At 38.2% G+C, this 23,517-nt stretch overlaps 1 protein-coding gene across 3 annotated transcripts in view; it reads left to right on the forward strand.

The window, feature by feature from the left end:
* The window catches only part of BABAM2 (BRISC and BRCA1 A complex member 2), a 167,012-nt gene that overhangs the window by 76,337 nt on the left and 67,158 nt on the right, over positions 1–23,517 (forward strand). For all 3 annotated transcript variants that reach the window (XM_038176415.2, XM_038176414.2, XM_038176416.2), the window contains exon 7: positions 8,906–9,015. In XM_038176415.2, coding sequence (XP_038032343.1) covers positions 8,906–9,015 — 110 coding nt within the window. The remainder of the gene's footprint in view (positions 1–8,905; positions 9,016–23,517) is intronic.

Genomic DNA, 23,517 nt, shown 5'->3' on the forward strand with positions numbered 1-23,517 from the left:
ATGCCTTGACATGTGGCCAGGTAGTCCAGAAAGTCCCTGAACCCTGACAGTCCTGGAATTAGTTGTATCACTACATAAATCCGAACTCTTCAATATTGATCATTTCAGATGAACGATTTAATAGATAACATCTAAAACAGTAATGAAAATGAGTCCTCCATACAATGCAAACACATACATAAACATGTATGGCGTATGTAATACATATGACTGAACTTAGCACTTGCACAAAATCAGCATGTCTGTCACTAACATGCAGTGCCCAAAGGAACAAAGTAGAGCTTCTTTTCCTCTTTCTTGCTGTCTTCTTTTCCTGTCTTGCTACCTTGCTATCCTCTAATGATTCCTGATTCAGGATACAGATGTTATTAGTACAAGCATTAATTTTAATACTACTTGTCCTCTGTTTGATGCTTACCCAGGACTTTCTAACTAAACATGGCTTTTTAAGGCATTCAAGGGCATGTTTACCAGACATAAAACCTTTTGTAAAAAAATGTCAGTAACTATTTACAACAAGTTTTAAACAGTTATTTTTCTAGGATATGTGCTTATAAGGACACATTTACATTTTCAGTCTTGTGCCTTCAGCCAGATTCTCACACTGTGGCTCAGGTTGTGCTGTTCTTTATTCTGCCAGTAGCACCACTGATGCCAGCAAAGCAGCTTATTGGTATGTTTATTGGTAGAAGAAATAACATCTTCATTTCAGAGAACCATTTTTGTGCTGCTCTTGGTTTTAAAAGGAAAAGTTTTTTGTCAAGATGTGGCAACATGAGCTTGGTCTGAGTGGCTGCCACTGCTGCTCACCAATTAAGAGGAGGCAGGGTGACCTCTATAAAAAGTGAGCTTTGGAATCTCTGAGCACTTTGTGCAGCCCATTATTAGCTGGTGATGGCAGAGATGCATCATTGCTTTGCTTTAGGTCTTAGGAAAGATACGGTTCTGTTTGTATCTGTATCCTGCCTATAAAACTTCATCAGAGTCATTGGGAGATCTTTTGGGATAAGGTTCTTTTTTAATGATAACACTCTATTGTTTTATTGGAACTTGGCCAATATGTTTATAAATTAGGTTAGAAGTAAACAAAACAAAAATTAGAAGGTTAGGCGCCCTTCTATAATGATGGACAGATTGAAGTCCTAGCAAACAAAAGCAGTGATTCATGACTGTAGGCAAAGTCAGGTCCCAGTAATCTAGAGTCCAAGTATTATTTCCAAGTATTCCAAGTATTGTTTCTTCCCATTTTGTTATTTTTATTCTAATTTATTCTAATTGCATGGACATTCCTAGCTGTGTAAATGTTGTTGGTTTTAATCTTATTTTAAGATGGATGTGATATCTGATATTAGAGCTGATAGAGCTAATGTGTTTGTAGTTACATTTCAGTGAATGAATTGAAATTTAAGATCACTGGCATCTTGTGTCTCTCCTAAAATGAAAAAGTATCCGCTACTCAAGTGTCATTAAAACATAGGTAATAAATGTAATTCAGTCAATATAAAATGATTCTCACATGTAGTTTGTGTTTCTTGTTTATAAAATGAATATTTAGCAACTTTTTAGCTCTCTTGAAATCAGTGGTATTTACACATCAGAAAGGACACCCCGATATTGTTGTTAGACTGTGCCACAATTTTTATTTATTCTGTTTGAATCTAGCCCTTACCAAAGTATATTTTTGACCTTTAAAGGCATCCATGTTATTTTTTGAGATTGTTTTTCAGACCTAAGCGAACAGTTACTACTGCAATGGAATTGTCACCACAACTTCTTGTGCTGTCAAAACAACTTAACTTTAATTCATTTAAACAGCATGAATCTTGAAAGTTGTGAATTTTAATGGTCAAGAATGTTATTCTATTTAACCTTTTGTTTTTTCTTAAGCCTTTCCTAACAGCGTTCTTTACCAAACTCTGACAGTCATTCATATGGCGAGTAGTGGTAAATTTCCATGGCCATAATAAAAGAAAATGGTATAGGCAAAACACACCTCAAATTCTTGTCTTAGAGGAGTACAATATAATTTTTATATAAGCGTCTGAACACAAACAAAAAACTACCAGCAAAAACAAACAAACAAACAAAATAAAATATTTGGGATGTTACTCACACTTTAAGAAAAATCTTTTTATTTACATGTTGTTATTGATGCCCAGTGGTATACTTAGAGGTATTGCTCAGTGTTCAAAAGATCTTTACTTGATTTCATTTTAATGAAAAAAATCCAGTAAAAAAATATCTAATGTGTCAGAAATATCTCTTGAGATTCTGCAGTGTTGTTCATAGACACCTGATTCTCATGTGACTTTTAAAACAGGAATTACTCTGGCTTTAAACATGTTCTTTGCCTGAGTTAGGCAAATGTTTTGTTGTATTACCTTGGGAGAGAGACTGTTTTTGGATCATTTCAATACAGTGGACAGTGCATGCAAGGTGACTGCCTTTGTTTTCATTAAAGATCCTATTTAAAGAATCAGCACTCCTTGATCAGACCTGGTGGATTTCCTGGAAGACAGGAGAAAGAATTTCCTGGAATAATTACATATTTTCCCTAGAGTGAAGCAGATTTCTTAAGTCTCATTTGCCACTTCACATTCCTTTGCCTACTTTTCCCCTAGCATGTTTTATTTTTTTAAAAAACAATAAATACATAAAAAGGTTTGGAGAACATGTAACTACTTGTATCAAGGCTGGCTAATGAAGTTACGACGCATTAAGGGTACAAGTTGCTTGTGGTTTGTTTGATAGTTGTTTTTTATCATATCACATGCTGTCATTTGGAGGGAAAAGGCCAAACTTTGCGAAGTAGTGTGATGCAAGTAGCCTGTTGGTACTAATAAAGCAAATAGCATTATGTGTTCTTCTCTGATGCAATTTGTATTTCAATTTCAAAAACAAATTCTGTTGTTCACAGTTGTTAGTAAGTACGGTTCCAATATAGGCACGTGCCATGCAAAATCACATGGGTTAAGAGAAACTACCTTTGTGATATCTTTCTATTCTCATGTATTTCTCCTCTTGAGGCCTTTTCTCCAGAAGGGATCCTAGTATATAAATTGCATGCTCTGTGATGCTGTCTGACGTGGTAGGGTTGAGAGGTACCACAAAGTTGAGACTTCAGCTTGTCATAAAATGGCTGCGGATGTTAGGATCAACAGCTCCGCACTCCTCCACCTTTTCATTCATAGCCTCCACCTTCCTCCAGCTCCATCACATCACACAAGTTGTAAATTGAGTGCATTCCTTGCTTATATTATTTTAAGCGATCCCATCCTCTCCCCATCGGCTGGAGGTTTCCGTCCCCTCGGTTAGAGTCATACCACAGGGATGATTATTCAGCGTTTGTCAGAGATGAGAGGTCAGAAACCTCCAGGAAGAGGTTGCAGTCGTGAGCTGGGGCTGGGAACCTCCTGAAGCAGATTTGGCCTGACCCATACAGTTTGGATTTTAGCTAGCTTATCTGTTCCTGGAGGCTTCTGCAATATCAGCCATCTGTGTGGCCCCTCTTTACCTCAGGGAACATGCGGTGGGCTGGGCGCTTTGTGTGCTTTTCATTACCTTGCTTTTATCCTCAGACCAATTACCATTTGTGCTCAAGGTACAAATTTAGCAGCCCTACCAGAAGCCCTGCTCTCCTCCCTCATTTCTCAACAGCCTTTGGGCCAGAAATGGCTTGTCCTTCCCAAAGCCAGTCAATACTCTCTTCCTGCACATTCTTTCCCATTCTTTCTACCAAATTCTCAGTTTTTTTCTTTTCCTCATTCGTACTTTAGAGTTGATCTGATCACACCATGCTCCTAATTGCTCCTAATCCTAGGTTTATCACAGAATCACACACAGAATTTCTAGGTTGGAAGAGACCTCAAGATCATCGAGTCCAACCTCTGACCTAACGCTAACAGTCCCCACTAAACCATATCCCTAAGCTCTTCCTTTCAGAAGACCTAAATTTACGATATACACCAGCCCACTGCATACTCTTGTCCCCCAGGGTCATGCCCCATAGCTCTCGAGTCTTCCACTTGCATTGAAAAATAAGTCCCAAGGCTGTGAGTTGTCCTTGCCCATCAAGAGCAAGTTGTCCTTCCCCTGGGAGAGCTGCTGCAGATGCAGCCTCCAACCGCTTCGCGTTGCAGTTTGGTGCAGGCAAGCACACTTCCGTGCCACAAATAAAAATACCTCTGCTTGAAAGAATGCCCTAATAAAAGGTTGCAAGGTGATTTTTTCTGCTGATAACTAAAAAAAGGTAATAACTGATTTTCCAGAATCTGCATCTTTAAGGAAAAGGAACTCTAATGTACAAGTTGGTTAGACTCCAGGCACAAGAGGAAATGGGTTATAGCAGTTGTGACTGTGCGGAGCAGATGTTTTGGTTGGACTGGCTATCAAGCATCTGACTCATAATAAATTGTCAGTTCCAGTAAATTCCCAGTTTTCAATTACAGTAGGTAGGATATGAGAAAACAATGCCATTTAGATGTTGTACTTGGTGTTTTTGATAATAATTTTCATACACGACTCATATGAACTTTATGAAAAGATGAAGGATTTTGCAGAGGGAGCAGCTGTAAACAAAGAAGCCTGCTTTTGAATGTGAACTCATTTTGATATGAATGAAAGTGGTTCTTTAGACAGTGCTGGCACAATTAGAAGTAGGATTTAAAAGTTTTATTTTCAAGTCTTTTGATACCTGAAGTCTTTTCCTCAAGTTTCTGGAAGAAAAAAAAAATAAAGTTCTTATAACTTCTGTTTTCATTTGCCCTGTATCTGTATTTTCACGTGGCCTTTTGTCCTGCAGTGCCAACATGTATGTTTAATGAACATTTCACCTGCACTGGCTGAGTAGAGAAAGGGTAAATTAGAATGAAATACCATGATTTTTCTCTTTACATTTGTCTTTGTTAAAAGTGCTATTTATTGTTGTAAGTTGTTGCTAACAGTTCTCTGTAATAGCCAAAAAAAAAAAAAATATATATATTTTTTAAATTTTTTTAAAAATACGAGTTGAAAGTCTTTTTTTATTGTTGTTATTATTTGATCCCTTACCCACAGTGCTTTACTACTATTTTGCAGTTACTTTTGCAGGAACTTTTAGGCAAAAAGATCAACCCACACCATGCAAATATTGTGTAAACATAGGAAAACGCAGTTCTTGGGGTAGAAAAGTATTTATTTTTGGTGTCAAACGGTGCATCAGGTTTTTTTCCTCTTTGATTTGAATAGGTCTCTTCTGAAATAAGGAAAAGATTATTTTGGACTACCTAGTAAAACGGGATAACAAGATGGCAGAAAGACACCATGAAAATCGCTGTTGAATCTTTCATATTGTAGTGGGCTAAATTTTTTTTTACTGGTAATCATGGGACTGTTGTGGAAAATCTAATAGGTGTGTAATTATCACATGCTTAGCTAATGATCTCAGATATATTTTTTAGCAACATTCAATTTTTAAACCTCAAAATTCCTGTGGCCCAGGATGTATGCTGCATTCTGTGAAAGTTCGATTTAATAATACCTTCTGTAAAGTCTTGTGTGGAAAAAGATGTATGAGTAGGAACTGGTACTGTAACATGGCAGTTCTTGTGTTGACTGCTAGTTTTTATATGACATTGCCATTCTTCATTTTTACAAAATCATTTTTTCTTTAAAAATGTAAAATTTAGTTGTTTTGATAAAAAATCTTTTAACAGTAACTGTTGTGGGTTAAATGCAACTTATGAGAATGAATAGAGCTACTTTAATATTAAAAACACATTGTGACGTGAGTTCAACAGCCCCTTTTTTTGTAAAAGGGATTAGTCTTGAAGAAGCAACTGAATGTCACTATTTCTTTTGAAGCTAACTGAAAAATAAAGCAGGGGCAATCTTGCTTTGCTGCTTTATTGAAACGTTGCCTGTTTCTTGAGAGAAATCAGCGTGCAGAGATGGGAAAGGGGAGACTCTGCCTGGCTGGAATTTGATGATGTGTGAAAACAGCCTTTGCCTTTGGACTCTTTGGTGTGAGGGAAGGATATCAGCCCCTGTTCTGGGGCAATGTCATTGCCTACTGATACAAAGATACATCATCTCGCCTAGCATTAGCAGGTTTGTAGAGATGACCAAAAGAGATATCGCTGAAGGAGTTAATCTGTGACTGGCACAGACAACATCAAAAAGGCCTATTAATTTAAAAGGCTTTCCATAGTTTATCTGTGGGACATGTGTTTTCAATTTACTTCTGTAAATGGCAGTTGTAACAGACGTACTAAGGTTGAATGCAGTTCTACCGAGCAGATCCTTGCATAAATAAAAGGAACAAAGTCTTAAAGTGATAATCTCTATAGTAGCAAATACAAAGGGATTTCATCGTAAATCTGTGGCCATCTCAGAAACCAGGTTGAGCAACTTCATGGTGTTACTGCATTGCACCCTTTTAAAACCTATAGAAACACTTACTGGTTTTGTGTCACCTTTTTTTTTAAGCTACAATTTTAACTTTTCGGCTTTGTGGGCCAAAAATATACATTGACTTGAAAAGTGGCACTTAGAGAAGAATGCTAATTTCTTTATTTAGATGGGACAGTAGCTATATGAATGTAGTGCAGTGCTGTGCTGGCAACAGTAGTTTTATTTTGTGTATTGCTTTTGTAAATGAAAAATACTACATCTCAATTTATTGCTCGTAATGCGCACATTAGCTTGTTGCAGCTTAACACGCAAAAATGTCATGTTTATTTATGTATCTTTTATTTTTCTGGAATGAGTCTCCATATTAAAGTAGCCATTAGTGAGTGCAGGAATACAGTGTAATAATGGTGTATAGGGTAATGGATGCTGTAGTGGTGTTCACCTGATTTTTTTTGTTTCCTCGTTTGGATTCTCTTTGATCAGGAGGCACCTGAGTGGTATTCTAGAAACTGGTCGTATGCGTGATAGTAAAGTGGGTGTGCACATCAACTTAAGCGTTAACACTAAATGCAAGATTAAGTACGTTTGGGTTTGTCCATATAGTTTGGCAGAAGCATGTAGGTTCTCTTCTGTAAAAACATAAAAACAAGGTATTTGAAAAAACAAACAAACAAACACATAGAAACAAAGGAATGTGGTCTTGACAGAGCTGTGTGTGTACGCAGGTGAATGTAGTGTGCATATTTGTCATCTCTTGAAGAATGCCCCTTATAGTAAAATATTTTTAATCATTAGCATTACTGTATAATATGTCTTAATGGTTCTTTTCATTTGATTGACAATTAGCAAATTAATCAGAAGAAGGCCAATTAATGCCATAGCCAGCTTCAGGAGAGAAAGCTGTTCCTTATTGAAAAAAAATTCCTTAACGATGAAAATGCATGAAACACCAGGGAAATGACTAGAGAGGAGTTGCACTGTTTGGGTGGTGGTGGTTTCACTTTCTGAAAAAAACCCTTCTCATCTGCCGGGGTTCTTCTGCTGTAGGCTGCTGAAAGGAGCAATGTAGGCCGCGAGGTCCCGTCCATTGCTTGTGCAGGCATCGCGTCGTGTAGTCCCATCCATAACCTGATCATGCCTCAAGAGGAATGCAGTTAATTCTCGTCCTCACTACTCGTGTGGAGCGTTACCCTGCAACTCCAGTTTAAAAGCATGTTTTCCTTCCCAGCCTAAGTGCGCCTGTGACCATTTTATAGGAGTACACTCTTCCTTCAGCTGTCAGAAGTGAGCAGCACACCAAGGCAGAATTTAAGAAAACACTGTCAGCTCTGTCTCATTTTTCATGCAAGACAATTAGGCTTTTTTAAGACCCATTCTTCCCTGCAGCTTATCACTAAGTTTCTTGGCATGTTGTGTTCTGCACGTAACAGCTAAGACGCAGCTAGTCTCTCTGGACGTTAACAGTTTCGGTCCTGCCAAAGCTTCAAATGGCACGAGATCATCTTCCTGAAACCACTCAGCAGCTGCTTTTTTCCCCCAGATAGGGCAGGGTCTCCGAACAATGTTTAAGTGGTTTGCATGTTCCTTCCTCCCAGCTGTGTGTGTGACAGACCAGACCAGGGCACTCTGCACCACCGTGATCCTGCTCCGAGTGCAGATCTGTTGGGTTATCTGTTTCCTCTCATAGTTTTCCAGAACGGATAAAAACAAATGCATCTTGGCAAGTCGCTGTGTGCATATGCACAAACGTGTTAAAGGACTTTTGTTTCTGAGTAGCAAGTGGCATAGTATTTACTACCTGTTGTAAGTGAAGGCAATGGTACTGCCAACTCATGGCCCTAACCAGAGGTCAGGAGCTCAAATGCAGTTGTGTTGAGCAGAAATTCACTTGTTTGTACTGTCTGTGACTCATGAATCAGAGAAATGTCAGGTCTTAACAAGACTTCTTTTTACGGTAGTTTTTACGGTGTGCGTAGCCTTCCGAAAGTAATGCAGGGATCTAATTTGTGGGAAACTCAGGGACGATGACTTTTAGATATAAATTTCAAAAAACTTCTTTGTCTACAGCAGAAATAGGAGTTGAGTACAGCAGAAATTTTGTACCATATACTTTGAAAAATAACAAATACAAAATCTGTGGTTGTAATTCAATGCTACTATAATGTAAAAAAATAAATCCTTGGCATTTATGTCTGTTGTTAGCATTTAACTGAGAATTGTTAAAAATGAAGTCTGCATCTTTACTGAAATATGTATTTCAGCCAAAGAGGAGCTACATTAGTATACACTTGCTAACACACTAATTGTATTTTGATGCCTGAAATTAAGCACTACAGAATGTCTTCAAAGTACTAATACATGAAGAATATTAATTTTCACCCTATTTTTTGGTGGTCACTGTTTAGATTCCCCATTTAAGCATCTCTTAAATTGGTATTTGACATTTTTAGTTTCTGTCTGCAAGTTTGTAAGTACTTAGTTTTTAATGTGTCGCTTTATTATTTTTAATGTACAGGATGTGAATGAAGATCCTGGAGAAGATGTTGCACTTCTCTCTGTTAGCTTTGAGGATGCAGAAGCTACTCAGGTTTTTCCTAAACTGTATCTCTCCCCACGTATTGAACAGTAAGTGAAACAGTTTGTTCTGGAGTGTTCTTTCAACTTCATCTTTGAACCCTTCATGTTTTTCTTCATTTATGTAAAAAATGTTGGCTAGGTGATAAGGTCATATTGCTTTAAATTGCTTAAAGTCATAATGATTACTGCAAGCGTGTGTGTGGTGAAGGAATGACAGATCTTCTTTCTGTTAGTTCTGTATCTGTGGCTGGATCACATATGGATGAAGAAACGTCATCATTGGCCACATGTAGTACCATATTAATCCATGAAAAGTATGTTGTGTTTTCCTGCAGCAGTGTATTTTTGAGTGTGTCCTACATTACAGCACACATACTTTTTTTTTTTTATTGTGGGGCAATATTTACTTATTTTTTCTTTTGGCGATGGTGTATACATACGCGTATAGGTAAGTTCTCTGTATATACATAGCACTTATAAATATAGAGTTGTAGAAGCTGAAGAGCTTTATTAACTGTGTTTTAGGAATTTGCAGCTTTACTAACTTTATTTTTTCCAGAGAAATATGTAAATACTTAATTTTAAGGTTGTTGGACAATGCAGTTGGCAAACATGATTGCTGAGGAACTCCTGAAAAGGAAGGGCGAGGATCAGAAATCAGTCTGTTTTCATTAAACTGCTTTTCTCTTGTTTTTGGAAGTAAGAATGTCTTAATGCTCGTCCTTCTCTTTAGTATTTCAGTGTCATAGTGTCTGCTTCAAAAAAAGTAACAATATAAGGCATTTCAACTATTCAGTAGTCAAGCTAATCTAACACTGTTTCAGTGATGCGTTGTTTTTCTGGTCGGTACCACAATGACTTTCTTTTGAACTGGTCATAACACTTCTGGGTAGGGAGCAGATAGGAAATGCTGTCTGCCACAGTTTAGTACAAGTTAGTGATAAACTTGGTGTGTGTGAAGGGACATGGTATCTTGACATTTTACTCAACAGAGTATTGGTCTGGATAAGCTGGTGGATGCAGTTTAAAAAACAAAGATCAAGATTTGATTAAGATAAAAACAGAAGACTTCCCTGATTTTTTATTTAAGAAAATGCAGGTTGCACACACACATGCAAACGTACACACACATGAATAATGTATTTAGCAGCTTTTAGTTTTTCATAGTTTATCAGTTCACTTTTATCAACATTAGTCGAAGGCATAATTCTAGTCAAACGTGTAATTATCCGTCCGTGTTCCCAAGGATTCTTCTGCTCAGCTACTGTTAAAAGCAAATGGGCTGTCATTAGTTTCCATTGTATTTTTAGCTGTAGTCACATGTTGACTCTTAAGTGTATTGCAGGCCACCCAGGTATATGTAGATGACCCATGTGCTAATGAATGCATTGCTGATTCTCTCATTTTTCAAGTGTCTTTAGAAAGATGTTAACCTCTTGAGTAGCAAAGCAGAGTAGCAATACAAAAGGCACACTTTGCTTTCCTAAAAATATTGCATTTTCTTTCAGTGCCATAAAAAATACTTGATTTTAAACATGTGATGTACAGCAATAAAACATAAAGGTATTTGGATGGTGTTAGTGCATACCTGACATGTCTGATGACATAGTATCTGCTTTGTCTTTTATAGCTTATGTAGTCATTTTAAAATCATACCAATAAAACCTAAGTTCCATGACATACCTCTTCACGTTATCTCTTTATCAACCTTGAGATAACTTCACTTAGAAAGCATAGCTCTACCTACCTCAGTCTGTCCTTGCGGATTTGTAAAGTATTCATCGTGGTATCTAGATACCCATAGTACCCAAGAGTTGAGAGGGAGAGAGATGGATTGCTTATGGTTCGGGTTCACTGTGTTACTTTTTGGAGTAACCTAACACAGAGTTAACTTAGGTTTTTGTTGTTTAATGGCATAATGTCTCTTGTTTTCAATGCAAGTTGGTTTACTCTGTTGTGAGCTGCTGCACCTTCCTTTACTCTTCTGGCTACGTTTTGTGCCATGAGAAAATGTATAGGTATGTTTTCAGTGTTTGCTTGATTGAGCTATAATAACAAAGATGTATTTGTCTTTTGTTCTTTCCCAAAACCAATCTCTGTTCTGTTTAGCAGAGGCTGACAGTCTAGATATTTAACTTTCCAGTGTTTGGGAACTAAAGCAACAATGCGTACTTCTTTATACTTTTTGCCAAAAGTACAAAAAGCCTCAACAAGCCCTGAGGATTAGTTTTAATGACTTGAGGCCATGACATGTTACATTTGAATTGTGTTCTGCTTATAAAAGTTCTTTCCTGCTGCTAACAATAATTGCATCTACAAGCGCCATGTAAGCAAGTTACTGGTGTATTTTTTTTATGCAGCAGAATTTGAGGTGGAGTAAGTAGTAGTTGACAGTTGTCTACATAACATTCCCAAGCGTTCAATAAGGCAGGAAAAAAATAAAATTCCCACAATTATTTTGTTAATAATGACTCTCTTCACCTTATGAAGAACAAGCAATCAGGAATGGCTTTGTCCTGATGTATAAAAAAGGCATTTTCAGATATAAACGCTTCGTCTTTGGAGAGAAATAAGAGTAAAGGGTCTGTTTGTGTAATGTGAGTTATCTCCAGCTTTCCCAAGAGCTTTCGTTGCTTTTGTGTTCTGCCATATAAACATGTGTTCCCACATAGCATTTTCTAAAAATGATACTTACCCACAGATCTTGTCAGCGAATTTGAGTCCTAGCAATGTGAATATAGTATTTTTGCTTTGAAGTGCTATTGTGAAGTACATTTGATCTATTTTTAGGTGGATGGTAAATATAATACTGGTAAGACTGACTGTTCTTTGTCATAGACTCTCAAAGAGATCTGCTAAATCAGGGAAATTCGGGGAAATGCCCATTTTTTATGGTTTTGGGCTAAGATGCTAGGCTTAGAAAAGGTCATCTATTAGTAAGAGGTAGCAATGCAGTGAAAAAGTATTGTTGCATTTTTGGGTCCTTATCAGTGTTCAGTTGACTTCTGTGATGCAGTGTGTGTCTGTAAGAGAATAAAGTCCAGATCTTACAGTTAAAAACAAACAAAAGAACCACCTCAAAACCAGCTCTCAGGGATGGGAAACATGTTGGTTTATAAAAGTCTCAACAATAGCTGATCATAACTGTGCGTAGTTTAATTCTTTCATTAAAACTTTTAAATTCAAAACCATTCTTTTAGTTACCAGTTGTTTAAAACGCATTAACAACAATTTCTTGTTAATGATTCCAAATTAAGGGAAGATTTACAGAATCTTTCATTTTATAATTTTCTTTAAGAATTCTTACTCTTTATTTGCACTGTATCAGCAAACAGGTACAGTGCCAGTAACAGTTGCTTTTAATTTCATAAATCAGATTAAGTTAAAATGGAACGAGGGGTATTTATGATAACGTTTTGTTAAATCCTCCCAGCACAACTGTACCATCATAAAAACAAGTTTCTGCACACTTCTGGAGGAAATGGTGAGCTGGGAAACCCCACAGACGGGCCACCCAACTTGAGAGGATGGTGCTTGTCAGCATCCCCGAGTGTGTGTCCCCAGCCAGTCCTCCTCCTCGTCCCTCCTCAGGGAGCAGAAGTGCTCGCAGGATGCTGTTCATCCCCAGCTCTCAGCTGCTGTGCTTTGGGAAGAAGGTTGGAGCTGAGCAGTGTCAATACCAGAGGCCCCTCACATGCCTCCTCTTGACCTCTCTTCCTCCTGCTAGGTAGGCACAGGAGTATGCCGAGGCTTCCTCTGCACCATGAGGAACTGCTGGGCTATTTGCACGTTATGTCTCTGCCATACTTCTATACATTTGTCATAAAGCCTCTAAACCTCTCAGTAGAAAGCATCTGGCTTGTTCAAAATCATCTTTCTCTGTGAAAGCATACTAGAGACTCATATGGGAAGGAAATTTATGATTAAAAAAAAAATCTGTCATATCTTTGTTTTCCATTTGCTAAAAGTCACCAGACTCTAAATCAAAAGAATTATTGAGAGATCAAACAGCTAATTTCTATATTAATGCTTAAAACGTTTGTCAGTGTACTGCACATTAAAGGGGATTGCAGGGGTTCTTATTTGATAAAAATCAAATTTATTGATTTTTATGTCTTTTTTCTTTGTGTTATGTCTTTTTTCTTCGTGATTAGTCCGTATTTAAAAAACTAAAATAAAAATGGGTTTGTCTGGGTTCACATTTTAAGAAAAAAAGAAAGCATAGTAGAAGCAGTGTTGCTCAGTGAATTCTGTGTTCCCTGGATTCACAGAAATAATCCCGTAATAAACACTGTTGTCCTGGAGGGCTTTTCTCTGATAAATACACGGATGTGAATATGCTAAGAAAACCAGCTGTCAGGAGAACTTGTTTTGCTTTAATGGATCAGGCTCCATGCTTTAGGGGCTGAAATGGTCATTTTTTACTAGTCTGGGAGCTGTGCCAGAGGCTTCTTCGTGACTGAGGCTGGAATTCAAAGTTCGGTGACTGCGCTTAACCTTCTCATACAGACAGGGAAAAATAACAAGAACCTAGTCTGAACTCTTCGACTTTGAACATTTCTGCCTGTTTTTCCCTGATGAAAAAAAAAAAAAAAATGAAGAGAAAATTAAGCATGTGCATTTGCTTTAAAGTGTTTCCCAGCTCTTAGCTCTCCTTTCTACTGTGGATGCTGGGGGATGGAGGAGGAAGGGCATGCGGTGGGCTCCACTTACGGTGCTGCCCAGGGCTGCCCCTCGCTGCGTTGGAGATGCAGGGCTACTGCAAAGGGTTTCTCCTCCAACGCCAGCGTGCCTTGCCTTAGTATGGGTGAGTGCATGTCGCTGGCTGAAGCCTACTGTTTTAAAACATGTAGGAACTCACAGTCTCTAAATGATTGGTTGTGTCGTTTTTATCTGTCTGTAGGAGACAGAAGCGAGATCTTCTGTTTGGCATGTTAAAATGTTTGCTCATCCAAGTTCATGATTTCTATAGAATTGGTAGCAGACAGCCAAGGCAGTCAGCTCATGACTTCTTCAAATCCCAGAGTATCTTTGCAAATAGAGGAGGCCAGAATGACTGTTGCCTTTGCAGGGCTTCATCTTCCATTAGTCTTAGCTTTGTTGTGCCTCTCCATGTAACGGCTGACCAGCGAGACAGTAAGATCTCCTGCTGGCTACTGTGCCATCATCCAAATCTTCTTTAACTGTAGCCAGTACAGCAACTTGATTTCCAGCCTAGCTCTGCTTTGCACCTCCTCCTGTGTCCTAAAAATCCTTCTGCTTTGCTGCAGCCTCCCCTTGATGGCCCGTTGACATTTCAGAAGAGATCAGGGTAGACTGGGATTGACAGTCAAAACAGATTGAGTTGTACTTCTGTCCCAGGTGTTCAGCTGTACCAGCTGACAAAGAACAATTAGTGAAAATAACTGTAGAAGAATTAAGATTTTGTTTCCATCATCTAAATGGCACTTTAATACTGGATATGTTAATGCTGTTCTTAAATGTTTCAGATAGTGAGATTTTTGAGATGGTTTTCTTTCAGTTAGAGACTGAGCAATTAGACCTAATCATTGAAGTATGAAATACTTGAGGCAGTTCTGTGGATTGATTTTGTTGCTAGGTAATGAAGTACCCAGTTTCTTTGAATAAGAGATACTGGGCGGTTTGGGGTCTGTTGTATGCTGTACGACAAGCCAGTGCTCAGTATTCTCAGAGCAAGGCTTTGGAGATGGATGTTAGGAAGAGGATTCAGTTCTGTGCTGTGAGGAAGATTCAAAGAAATATTTCATTGATGTGTTTGAAGTTATAGGTTGACTTTTTTTATTATTTTTTTTCAGCAGTATGAAAAAGCCTCCTGTATTAATATACTAATATACGATGTAGTATTGTACTAATACTACACTACTAGTTTGTTTATATGATAACTGCAGAATTGCAGGTCCCCTGATGAGGCTCAGATTATGCAGACTTTCACAGGTTTTTCTCATTCTAAGGGTTTGGTTAGGTTTCTCTTGGAATGTCGACCTTTATGCATAAGGCTCTGTAACCTGACAGGTGTGTATCTGTGTGTTTTTCCATGATATATTAATTACCTTAAAGAAATCAATTGTAAAGCAAAAAAAAAAAAATGTATAAAAAAAAAATAAGAAATTTTAAAAGAAAACAGAACTGTGTTTTTAAGAAATCTCCCATCTCCCCTTTTCTACGTTCATCTGTCTAGAGTGGAACGTTCTACAGAAATTTCAATGAACACACTTGTTTTCTTTGGATACAAAACCTTTCCACTAAGGTGTTGCATTCATTTTGTGTCTTTTTTTTTTTTTTTTTTCACCAGTATACATATAGTTTCTTTCAGGATACTCTAATTAAACCTACAGTTCTATTTCATGTTACATTGTCATACGCTATAACATATTTCATTGGAATAATCCCTGTTAAGACAGGCATTTCTAAGTACTGTTATAAAACTCTATTCTTCTAAAATATCCTCCTCAGCATTTTTACTGTGGGATCGCTGCAGCTAGGGGTTTTTATCTCCTACTAAGAGTGATAATGAAGGGGAGAAAAAAGAACAAAGTAATTTTTCTTTTGGGCATCACACAGTATTATTCATAAAGGTGTTCCTGGTTCTTTACTGTTGCCCATATCTTTAGACTGGTATCTTTGTACAGTGAGATTGTCAGAAGCACTTTTAATTAGTCAACACTAATTTCAGCGATGACATTGAAAATTACTGCTGCCTCAGTTACTAGCTAGGCCAGTATTTTGGAGGTTTGAAATCTTAACCTGTATTTAAAATTGGAATAATTTTGTATATTATTTTCTAGGTGTTGTTTAGATTGTGTGGTCTTTACTTTGATACTGAAATTCATTTTAGTTTTACAAAGGCACTTATTTTTCTCTTGAAACATCAAATGCTTTTGGCTGCGATTCTGTGATTCTGTGGCTTTTCTATGGCCTAAATTGATCTTCTGATTTGAGGGGTATTTCATTGCCATTCTCACATCCTTGGTGCCTTTTCTTAAGTGTCTTTCTTAGATATTTCCCCAGCCCATTAGAGCATGCATAGCAGAATTCATCGTTTCCTGAAATGTTTTTATAGGAGAAAGGAAGCCTGCTGAGCAGAATGTATCCATGGTAGTACTAAAATGTCTGAAACAGGTGGCAGGATTTTTTTTTTCTTACCTACACATTAATAGGAACATTTTGTTTGTTATTTTATGTATGGCCTTTTGGTCTAAAGAACTGTGCAGGCCAATTCTGGGGGCAGCATGAATGCCCTGAAATCATTTTTGTAAAATTAGTTAGGCTGACCAGAGAACTTTGAAAGAAGTGTCATTTCTTTTTACCCTATGGCTTGTGAATATGGCAGTAGCAGAGCAAACAGGAGGGTCTTTTAACTGGAGTTAAATGTTACACTAGATAGTACTTTACTAGGTGTTTCTTTATAAAGTGATGAAAAAACCCGCTCCTACAAGATTTGTGAAATTTGTATGTAGGGAAACTTAACTTTGAGTTTGTTTATTTAGGACTAAGTTATAGCATATGATTGTAAAATACTTCCTTTAAAAAAAAAAAAAAAGAAAAAGAAAAAAAAAATGAAATAAGGAATTGCAGGGAAATAATGAAGCAGTGAAGTTTCTCTGTTAAGTGTGCTTAATTCCACAAACTGTCTCTTTGGAATTAAATAACTCTCCTTTTAGAAGTTGAAGCTACTGACTGCATCAGATTTAAAAATTATCTGACACGTTAGAGACTCTTGCCAATTTATCCTTAAATGTCATCACATGAGCAGGTCATGGAGGATCTTTCTTGAAGATCAAAGTTGAGCTTTTGTTTTTCAACTGTATCAGTTCAAGCTTCATATTAATGACCAAACCTGAGAAACGGGCTACAAGAAGTTAATTACAATTTTTCTTGGCAGCAAATGCTATTGAGTACAGAAAGGTACATTTACTCTACAGTTTCCTGGACTCAAGTTTCCTCAAGTATTTTTTAAACCTGCTATTGTTGCCATGTGTGTATTTCTCCCAGTTCTTGATGTAAATCAAAACCCACTGCTACAGAATGTGACATTATCTCCTAACAGAATACTCTTTACTGAAGCGGGATTTTTGCATATTGGGGATATGTGGCTTGCTTTCTGAATATGGTGACTAAGTCATTTGTGTTCAGAGAACTTCACTGTAATTGCAATCTGCACATTTATAGTGTTCTATCTTCAGACTCTTCCTATTCTATTATTTGAAACAGTTAACAAAAAGTTAGCTACTTTTAGTGCTTCCTTCCAGATGCTAATGTTCAGTAAGGACAAACTTATGAACACTTGGAACTGAAGAGTTAAGGGTTTTCAGACATAAACTTCTAAAACACGTGAAGCATAGAATTAAGATATGTAAAGCACATCAGTTTTGATTGCCGCTGTTGTCTTTTTCTTTCCCCAAATAGTGGAGAGCTGGCAGGAGCCACTGGAGATCGCATTCCAGCTGCTGCCATTTCAGTGGGTAACTTGGTGGCATGGGAAGTGTGGATCAAGGAGCACAGAGAGGAAGGAAACTGGGAAAGGAGGAACACCAGTGATGAAGGGATCTCAGCCTCAGGTCTTCCTTGTCCTGTGATAAAAAAAAAAAAAAAGGAAATACATCCTTCAAGATTACCTCAAGGCCTTGTTTTCAGTGCCGAGTGGTTTTGGGCCATGGCAGTTGGCAGTATGGGAGTACAATGTGAGACTTACTTGGCAATTAAATAGCTAATGTGTCTCCAGTTAGCTAGAGTGTCTAGTTAATAATGCATATAATGTATACTATACGTTACAACAGAGGTCATTACCGTTGTACTTTTAAGAGCAAAAGTGAGATAGGTAATGTAAATTGCTGTCACCCAGAAAATCAGTAGAGGAGGCAGTAGCAGAATCCAAGTCTCTTGTTTCATAGTCCACAGCTTCCTGCACTGGACCCTGGTTGATCTATCTAATCCTATCTGATAAGCTTGGCTTGGTTGAAAATGCATATTCCAGCATGTGTGGCTAGGAAGGAGAGCATTTATGAACCTCTGAGAAGCCATTTTCACAATCTTCATCTTCCCTGTTCTTTTCTCTTCCCTCAGACACCATTTTTCCATGCAATTAGCATCTCATGTGTCATGCTTCCTCCTTTCCCTGCGCATTCTCTTAGGTTCTGCTCCAGCCTAATGCCAGAATCCAACCATCCCCATCCAGCTTTTTGTCTGTAAACTTCTCCACCCCCCAGCAGCACTAAGTACCACCTCTGTTTTCATTGCTTTCCACGTCTCTATCTTGTGCCAATAATCAATGGCATTTTGAGCTTAAGGTCTGCTTTAAATGAGTTTTAATATCTTCTTAATTATCTGTTGTAGGAAGATGCCATTTCCACAAAATAAATTGTGGTTGATTTTTACAACGTGACTACTGGGTTTCTGGGGGTTTCCTTTTCCCAGGTTGCTGTCAAGAATGTGATTCATTCTATTGCTGATTACATTTAAGGCATGTTAGACATGCTATATCCTTCTCTCTCTCTCTCTTTATAGATATATAGGATATATATATACATGTATATCCTACTGCTCCTCCTTGTAACTACAGGAGCTACTCCACTCATGTGAGTGTTAGCAGAAGCCCTCTGATTGCTTTCTGCACTTGTACATTGGACCTGCATGGAAAGTATGTATAAAAAGCATGTTCCTGCCTGTGAAACTTTGTGTTGAATAATCTTTTCCTATATATAACAGATCCTCCTTCAGAAATATTGAGAACCTTTTTCCTAAGAGCTTTCCTTTGGGGAATCCCCCTATCAAGTAACAAGGCTTCATTGAGTGAGAAACCCAACACCGGCATCCTAAACTTCAGCTTTCTTTAAATAAGAGTTCAGATTTCAGGCAACTCAGAATAGTTGGCCTTTAAATGGAGTAGAGTTTCTGTATTTAGTAGGTTCACTTTCTAAAAAACCATGTAAGCTGATTTTTATAGAAGGCAGAGATGGCAAAAAAACATAACTGGTGCAGAGCAGGGCTTTGTGCGATGAGTCCTGTACGTTTTATCTTTCCTTTCTCTACAGCCAGCACTTCTTGGGCACCAGCTGGACCTAATTCATCTGCAATGTGGAAGAAACACAGAGAGGTAGTTAGAGGTGGCCTGTGGGCCACCTTACATCCAAAGAGTTGTACACTCCTTGTATGTGTAGAGAAGTGTTCTTTAGCAATTGAGGAGAAAAATGCTACGTTCTTGTACGCGTAGTCCTCTTCTGTACCAAAAAATAGTATAGCCCCTCCCTGCTTGTTTTCACTGTATATCAGAGACTTCTCTGGCTCTCTCTGAGTTGTCACAGGCTACAGCTAAACTGTGGGGCCCACCTCTGCACCCTGGTCAAATAAAAGCTGGTGTCAGGGCAAGACCTGGATGTTCGACATGCCACATCCCACCCTGATTTCCACTGCAAGAAGCCTGGAGCCTTTGGAGGGGGAGAAACTTGGGTACTCCACCAGGCCTTTGATCTGGATGGTGAGAGTCAAACCTCTGGTGTAGGCTGCAAGGCACACCTTCCTTGCATGTTTGTTTGTGTATGTGGTGGTGGTGTTGTTGGGAGGTTGGTGCAGTCATTGAAATGTCTGCCTAATTCTGGAAAATACCCGTAAATGCTTCTTTAAAGGCAATCATCAACCATGTTGTGGAGTAACAGTGTTTTGAAACCCTTCCATTTCAGTGGGTTTTTTAAACCACTTCAGCCTTTCATTACTTTGGCAATTTGTGTAGCCAGTGTGTTAATGGAAAAAGTCTGGAATATTTTATGTATAGCTTGGAGAACATACATGTGTGTCAACAAAGAATATCGGAGGATTTGTGTCGCAGATCTCATGTGTGGTATTTGATATGTGTATGCAGTATGTGTCAAACTTCCTACAGAGAAAGCCAAATTAAATTTTGGCAGGAATTGAAACTTGAGTATATGAAAATGTAGTTTCTCTTTTTTGTTGGATATTAAAGCTAAGTTCTTGGAGCTGGTTTCTGGTCAGGGGCCACTGATAGTACATGCGGGGGAAACTTCAGCCATTTAACAGTTTAAGTGAACAAGACTCTGTTAGTACCAAAGTTGGATACACCATACGACTGTGGAAAAACCTGTACAAATAGAGCGAAACAATTCTGCTTGCAGATATTTGCTGTTGAAGCCAATAAAAGGGCTGTGCTCTTCTGTGTGGTTTAGTGATGTCAAGCTCTGCTTGCTGGAGGCAGCTGTGCTACTGCAATGCTTTTCTGACCTTAAATAGCCTATATGCTGGGTAATGCAAGCATACAAATATAAATACGGGGCACATAAGGACATAAGGAGGCCAGAAAAGCCATCTAGGCCCCTTCCCTTCTCTGAATTAGTCAGTGTCTTCCTCGGTATTATTCTCTTCTGGGATTTGTCCAAGGTATTTACAAAACCGTTTATACTAATTGTTCCCTTGTGTTGCCTCAGTACTGTTTATTCCATATGTTAAGTACTGCGTGCAAAGCAATTCGGCTTTTTAGTGGGGCTGCTGTTCTCTTTCCTTTCCTTGCTTTGTTTTTGCATTTGATAATAACCCAAACAGCTGCGCAACATTTGTCTGTCTTGGAAGGTTGCTTACCTCGGTAGCAACCCACTGCTCTTCAGCCTTTCTAGAGAAAGTAGTGCTTGCTGTGATATTTTGTGGAGGTAATTCCTTTAGGCCGTGTTTTTGGTTGGCTTCCCAGATATTTTTTGTTTTTCTTGTGCTCCATAGTGGTTAGATGGCATGTACATGTAATTACATAGCGATCCTGTTAATTTGTTCCACTGCTCAAAGATTGTCTGTACTCCTCTTGGAGTTGTAATGAAGATTTTAACTTGATTCCCGACCACCTCCAATCCTTTTGTTTTCAGTTCACGCTCTGTTTTCGTTCACATACCTACTATTGAAATTTCTCTTGCTGCTGTTTTTTTTTGTTGTTATTATTTTTTTTAATTCTTTAAGTTCTGTCTCCATATTCTGGTTTCTGTTCTGGCCGTTTGTTTTTAACTCTACCCAGATCTCTGAAAATGTTTTTTATTATTATTTTTTTTAAGAAGTAAATCTCTGTAGTTTTGCACGTCGGGTAGCAGTTTTTCCTGCTGTTGACAGAGAAACTGCAAGGAGAGTTGAGTGATGAAGGTACCTCAGGACAAAGGAAGCCTTATCTAAAGTTTAGGCACTCTTTGATCAATGAGAACCTAACAGCCCTTTTAATGGTCTGATACGTAGAATCAGAGCACGGTCACAACAGTAACGTTGCGTTGTCTCAGACTGCAGTGCCTTTGTTCTCTGTTTGTTTGAAAGCAGTAACATTATTTTATAACACTTTAAAATGTTTATTTTCCTCTTTTTTTTTTTTTTGAACGTTATTTCTCTTTAAAATGAACTCTGAATCATTGAGCCCAGCTTCCTGCTTGGCATGGGACTGTTGCCAGCACTAGGTCAGGTTTTGAATAGCCGGGCCTTTGTCTAGCCGAGTCCCGAGCGCTTCCCACAGAGGAGATCCCACAGCCTCGCTGAGGAGCCTTCTCTGCTGTGCCTGCCCTCCGCAGGGGAGATGTTCCTCCAGAAACCCAGTCTCAGCATCCCAAGGCTTCAGCTGGCCCAGTCTTTACTGGCCTCACTGTACAGGTCCCTCTGGTTTGAAGCTGGCCGGGTCTGTGATCACAGTGCCATGTGGTGTCATAACATGGCCATTTACTGTGATGTTGTCATGCGACGACCTTTCTTCCCTTCACCCGTGAGCTACTGTTCATCCATTCTGACTCAGATCAGCAGCTGAAGCTCTTTTAACATCACTTCCTTTTCCCATAAATTCTAGCTTCTCGAGTTAGTCACGTCTTGCTTCTCCAGCCACATGGAAGGGTCACATTTAAGGACATCTTGCTGACTGGGGGTTGTGGTGAGCTGGTATAAAGTTAAATTAAGTTCCCATCTCACTGCTGACACAATGAAGAGTGTTGGCATGAGGAACTGGCTGAACTCTGGCAAGTGTCACCAATGCATGGTCCTTTGAGACCAGCTGCTGCTTGACATAATTCAGAGTGATATAGGGCACTATGGGGCCAAAAATCAAATAATTTGGGTCAATATTGTGGGTATTGTTATGTCTTGCCATAGCAAGGCATGCAATACAGGAAAATCTGTTTTACTTCATCTTTTTTTTTTTTTAACACTGTATACTAAAGGCTTATAATCTCTTCTCAGTACACAACTACTGATTTGTATTTTCGTTTCTAAAATTTCATGTACTATAGTAAAAATAAAAGTAAAAAAAAATACGACCACTAGTAACGAACAGTGAAGGATTGTGGCAATGTAACTTGCATTGCTGAGTATTTTCTATGTAGGACAGAACAAACTTAAAATGGTAGAAAAAAGGGTAGAATTACCTTGGGTTTGTTCATTACACTAGTGCTTTGAAAGTCTATCGTTCTATTTTTGTTCATCTCCCAACCTGTTCAGCATATTTCATTTAATAGTTTAATGGTAGCGTCTAGATGCAACCACCCATGTTACATCAGACTGCGTGCAACTGGAATGTTGTTTACTTTTCACCAAGGCAACGCCCTGTTTTTTGTTAATTAATATCTAACAAGGTCCTCCAGCTGACTCCCTTTAAAGTCAAGAATGTAGGGGTGTTCAGAATTTATAGGCACACTGTGCTAAGGCCTTGTAGGAACAGTGCGTTTTGTGCAAGTGGCCCATTAAAGGAGATGCTTTGGGGGTTGGTTGTTTTGTGTTGTGTTTTTTTTTTTTCTTTTTGGTATGTATGTGTTTTCTTATATTCTTCTTCAGCTACCTTGGACAAGTTACGTTTGTACTGAATGTGCATGGTCATTTAATACTGGGAGCCGTGAAATGATTTTCTTGATCAACAGAATGAACTTGAGAAGACTTGTGGGAAAGTCTCCTACAACAGTAACCTGTTGCTGTTCTTTCGGGAGTAAAGGAGAACTTGCATGTTTAAAGCGGTCAAATCCTTAGCTGTGGCTAGTGAGTGTTGAAACTGTAAATATTTTTTCATTTTTTTTGACGAGACATCCCTCAAATGTCTCAATTACAACTATACCGCCAGGGATTTTTTGTTAGATCTTTACATGTTTTGTCCAAGCTTGACTTGAAATGATTCAAGTAATACAATATACACCATTGTCTTAGTGCTGTTCCACTCATAAAAATGGTTTGCAGCCCTTTATTGTCTTTTGATCTGAGTATCTATATAATCTTTCTCATAAATTGTAATGAATTTTTATTTTGGTACCTCTCTGAGACTACTTATTACCAAATACTGTCATATGAATGTATTCATATGAATATACTCATGTGTGAATATATTCATGTATTTCAGAAAGATTGCATTACTGGGAAACTAGAACCAAATAGAGAGTCCCTTTGATAATCTTAGTCTGTGACAGATAAATGTGGCTAGGCTTAGAAGTGTGGTCTTTCTTTCATGATCAAATTTTATACCTAAGTTGTCTTCCTGCTTATTGATCCTCATTAATCAGTGCCCTGCATTAGCTATGTAGGCTGTCT

The sequence above is a fragment of the Anas platyrhynchos genome, chromosome 3 (genome assembly GCF_047663525.1).
Source record: "Anas platyrhynchos isolate ZD024472 breed Pekin duck chromosome 3, IASCAAS_PekinDuck_T2T, whole genome shotgun sequence".
Taxonomy (NCBI): Eukaryota; Metazoa; Chordata; class Aves; order Anseriformes; family Anatidae; genus Anas; species Anas platyrhynchos.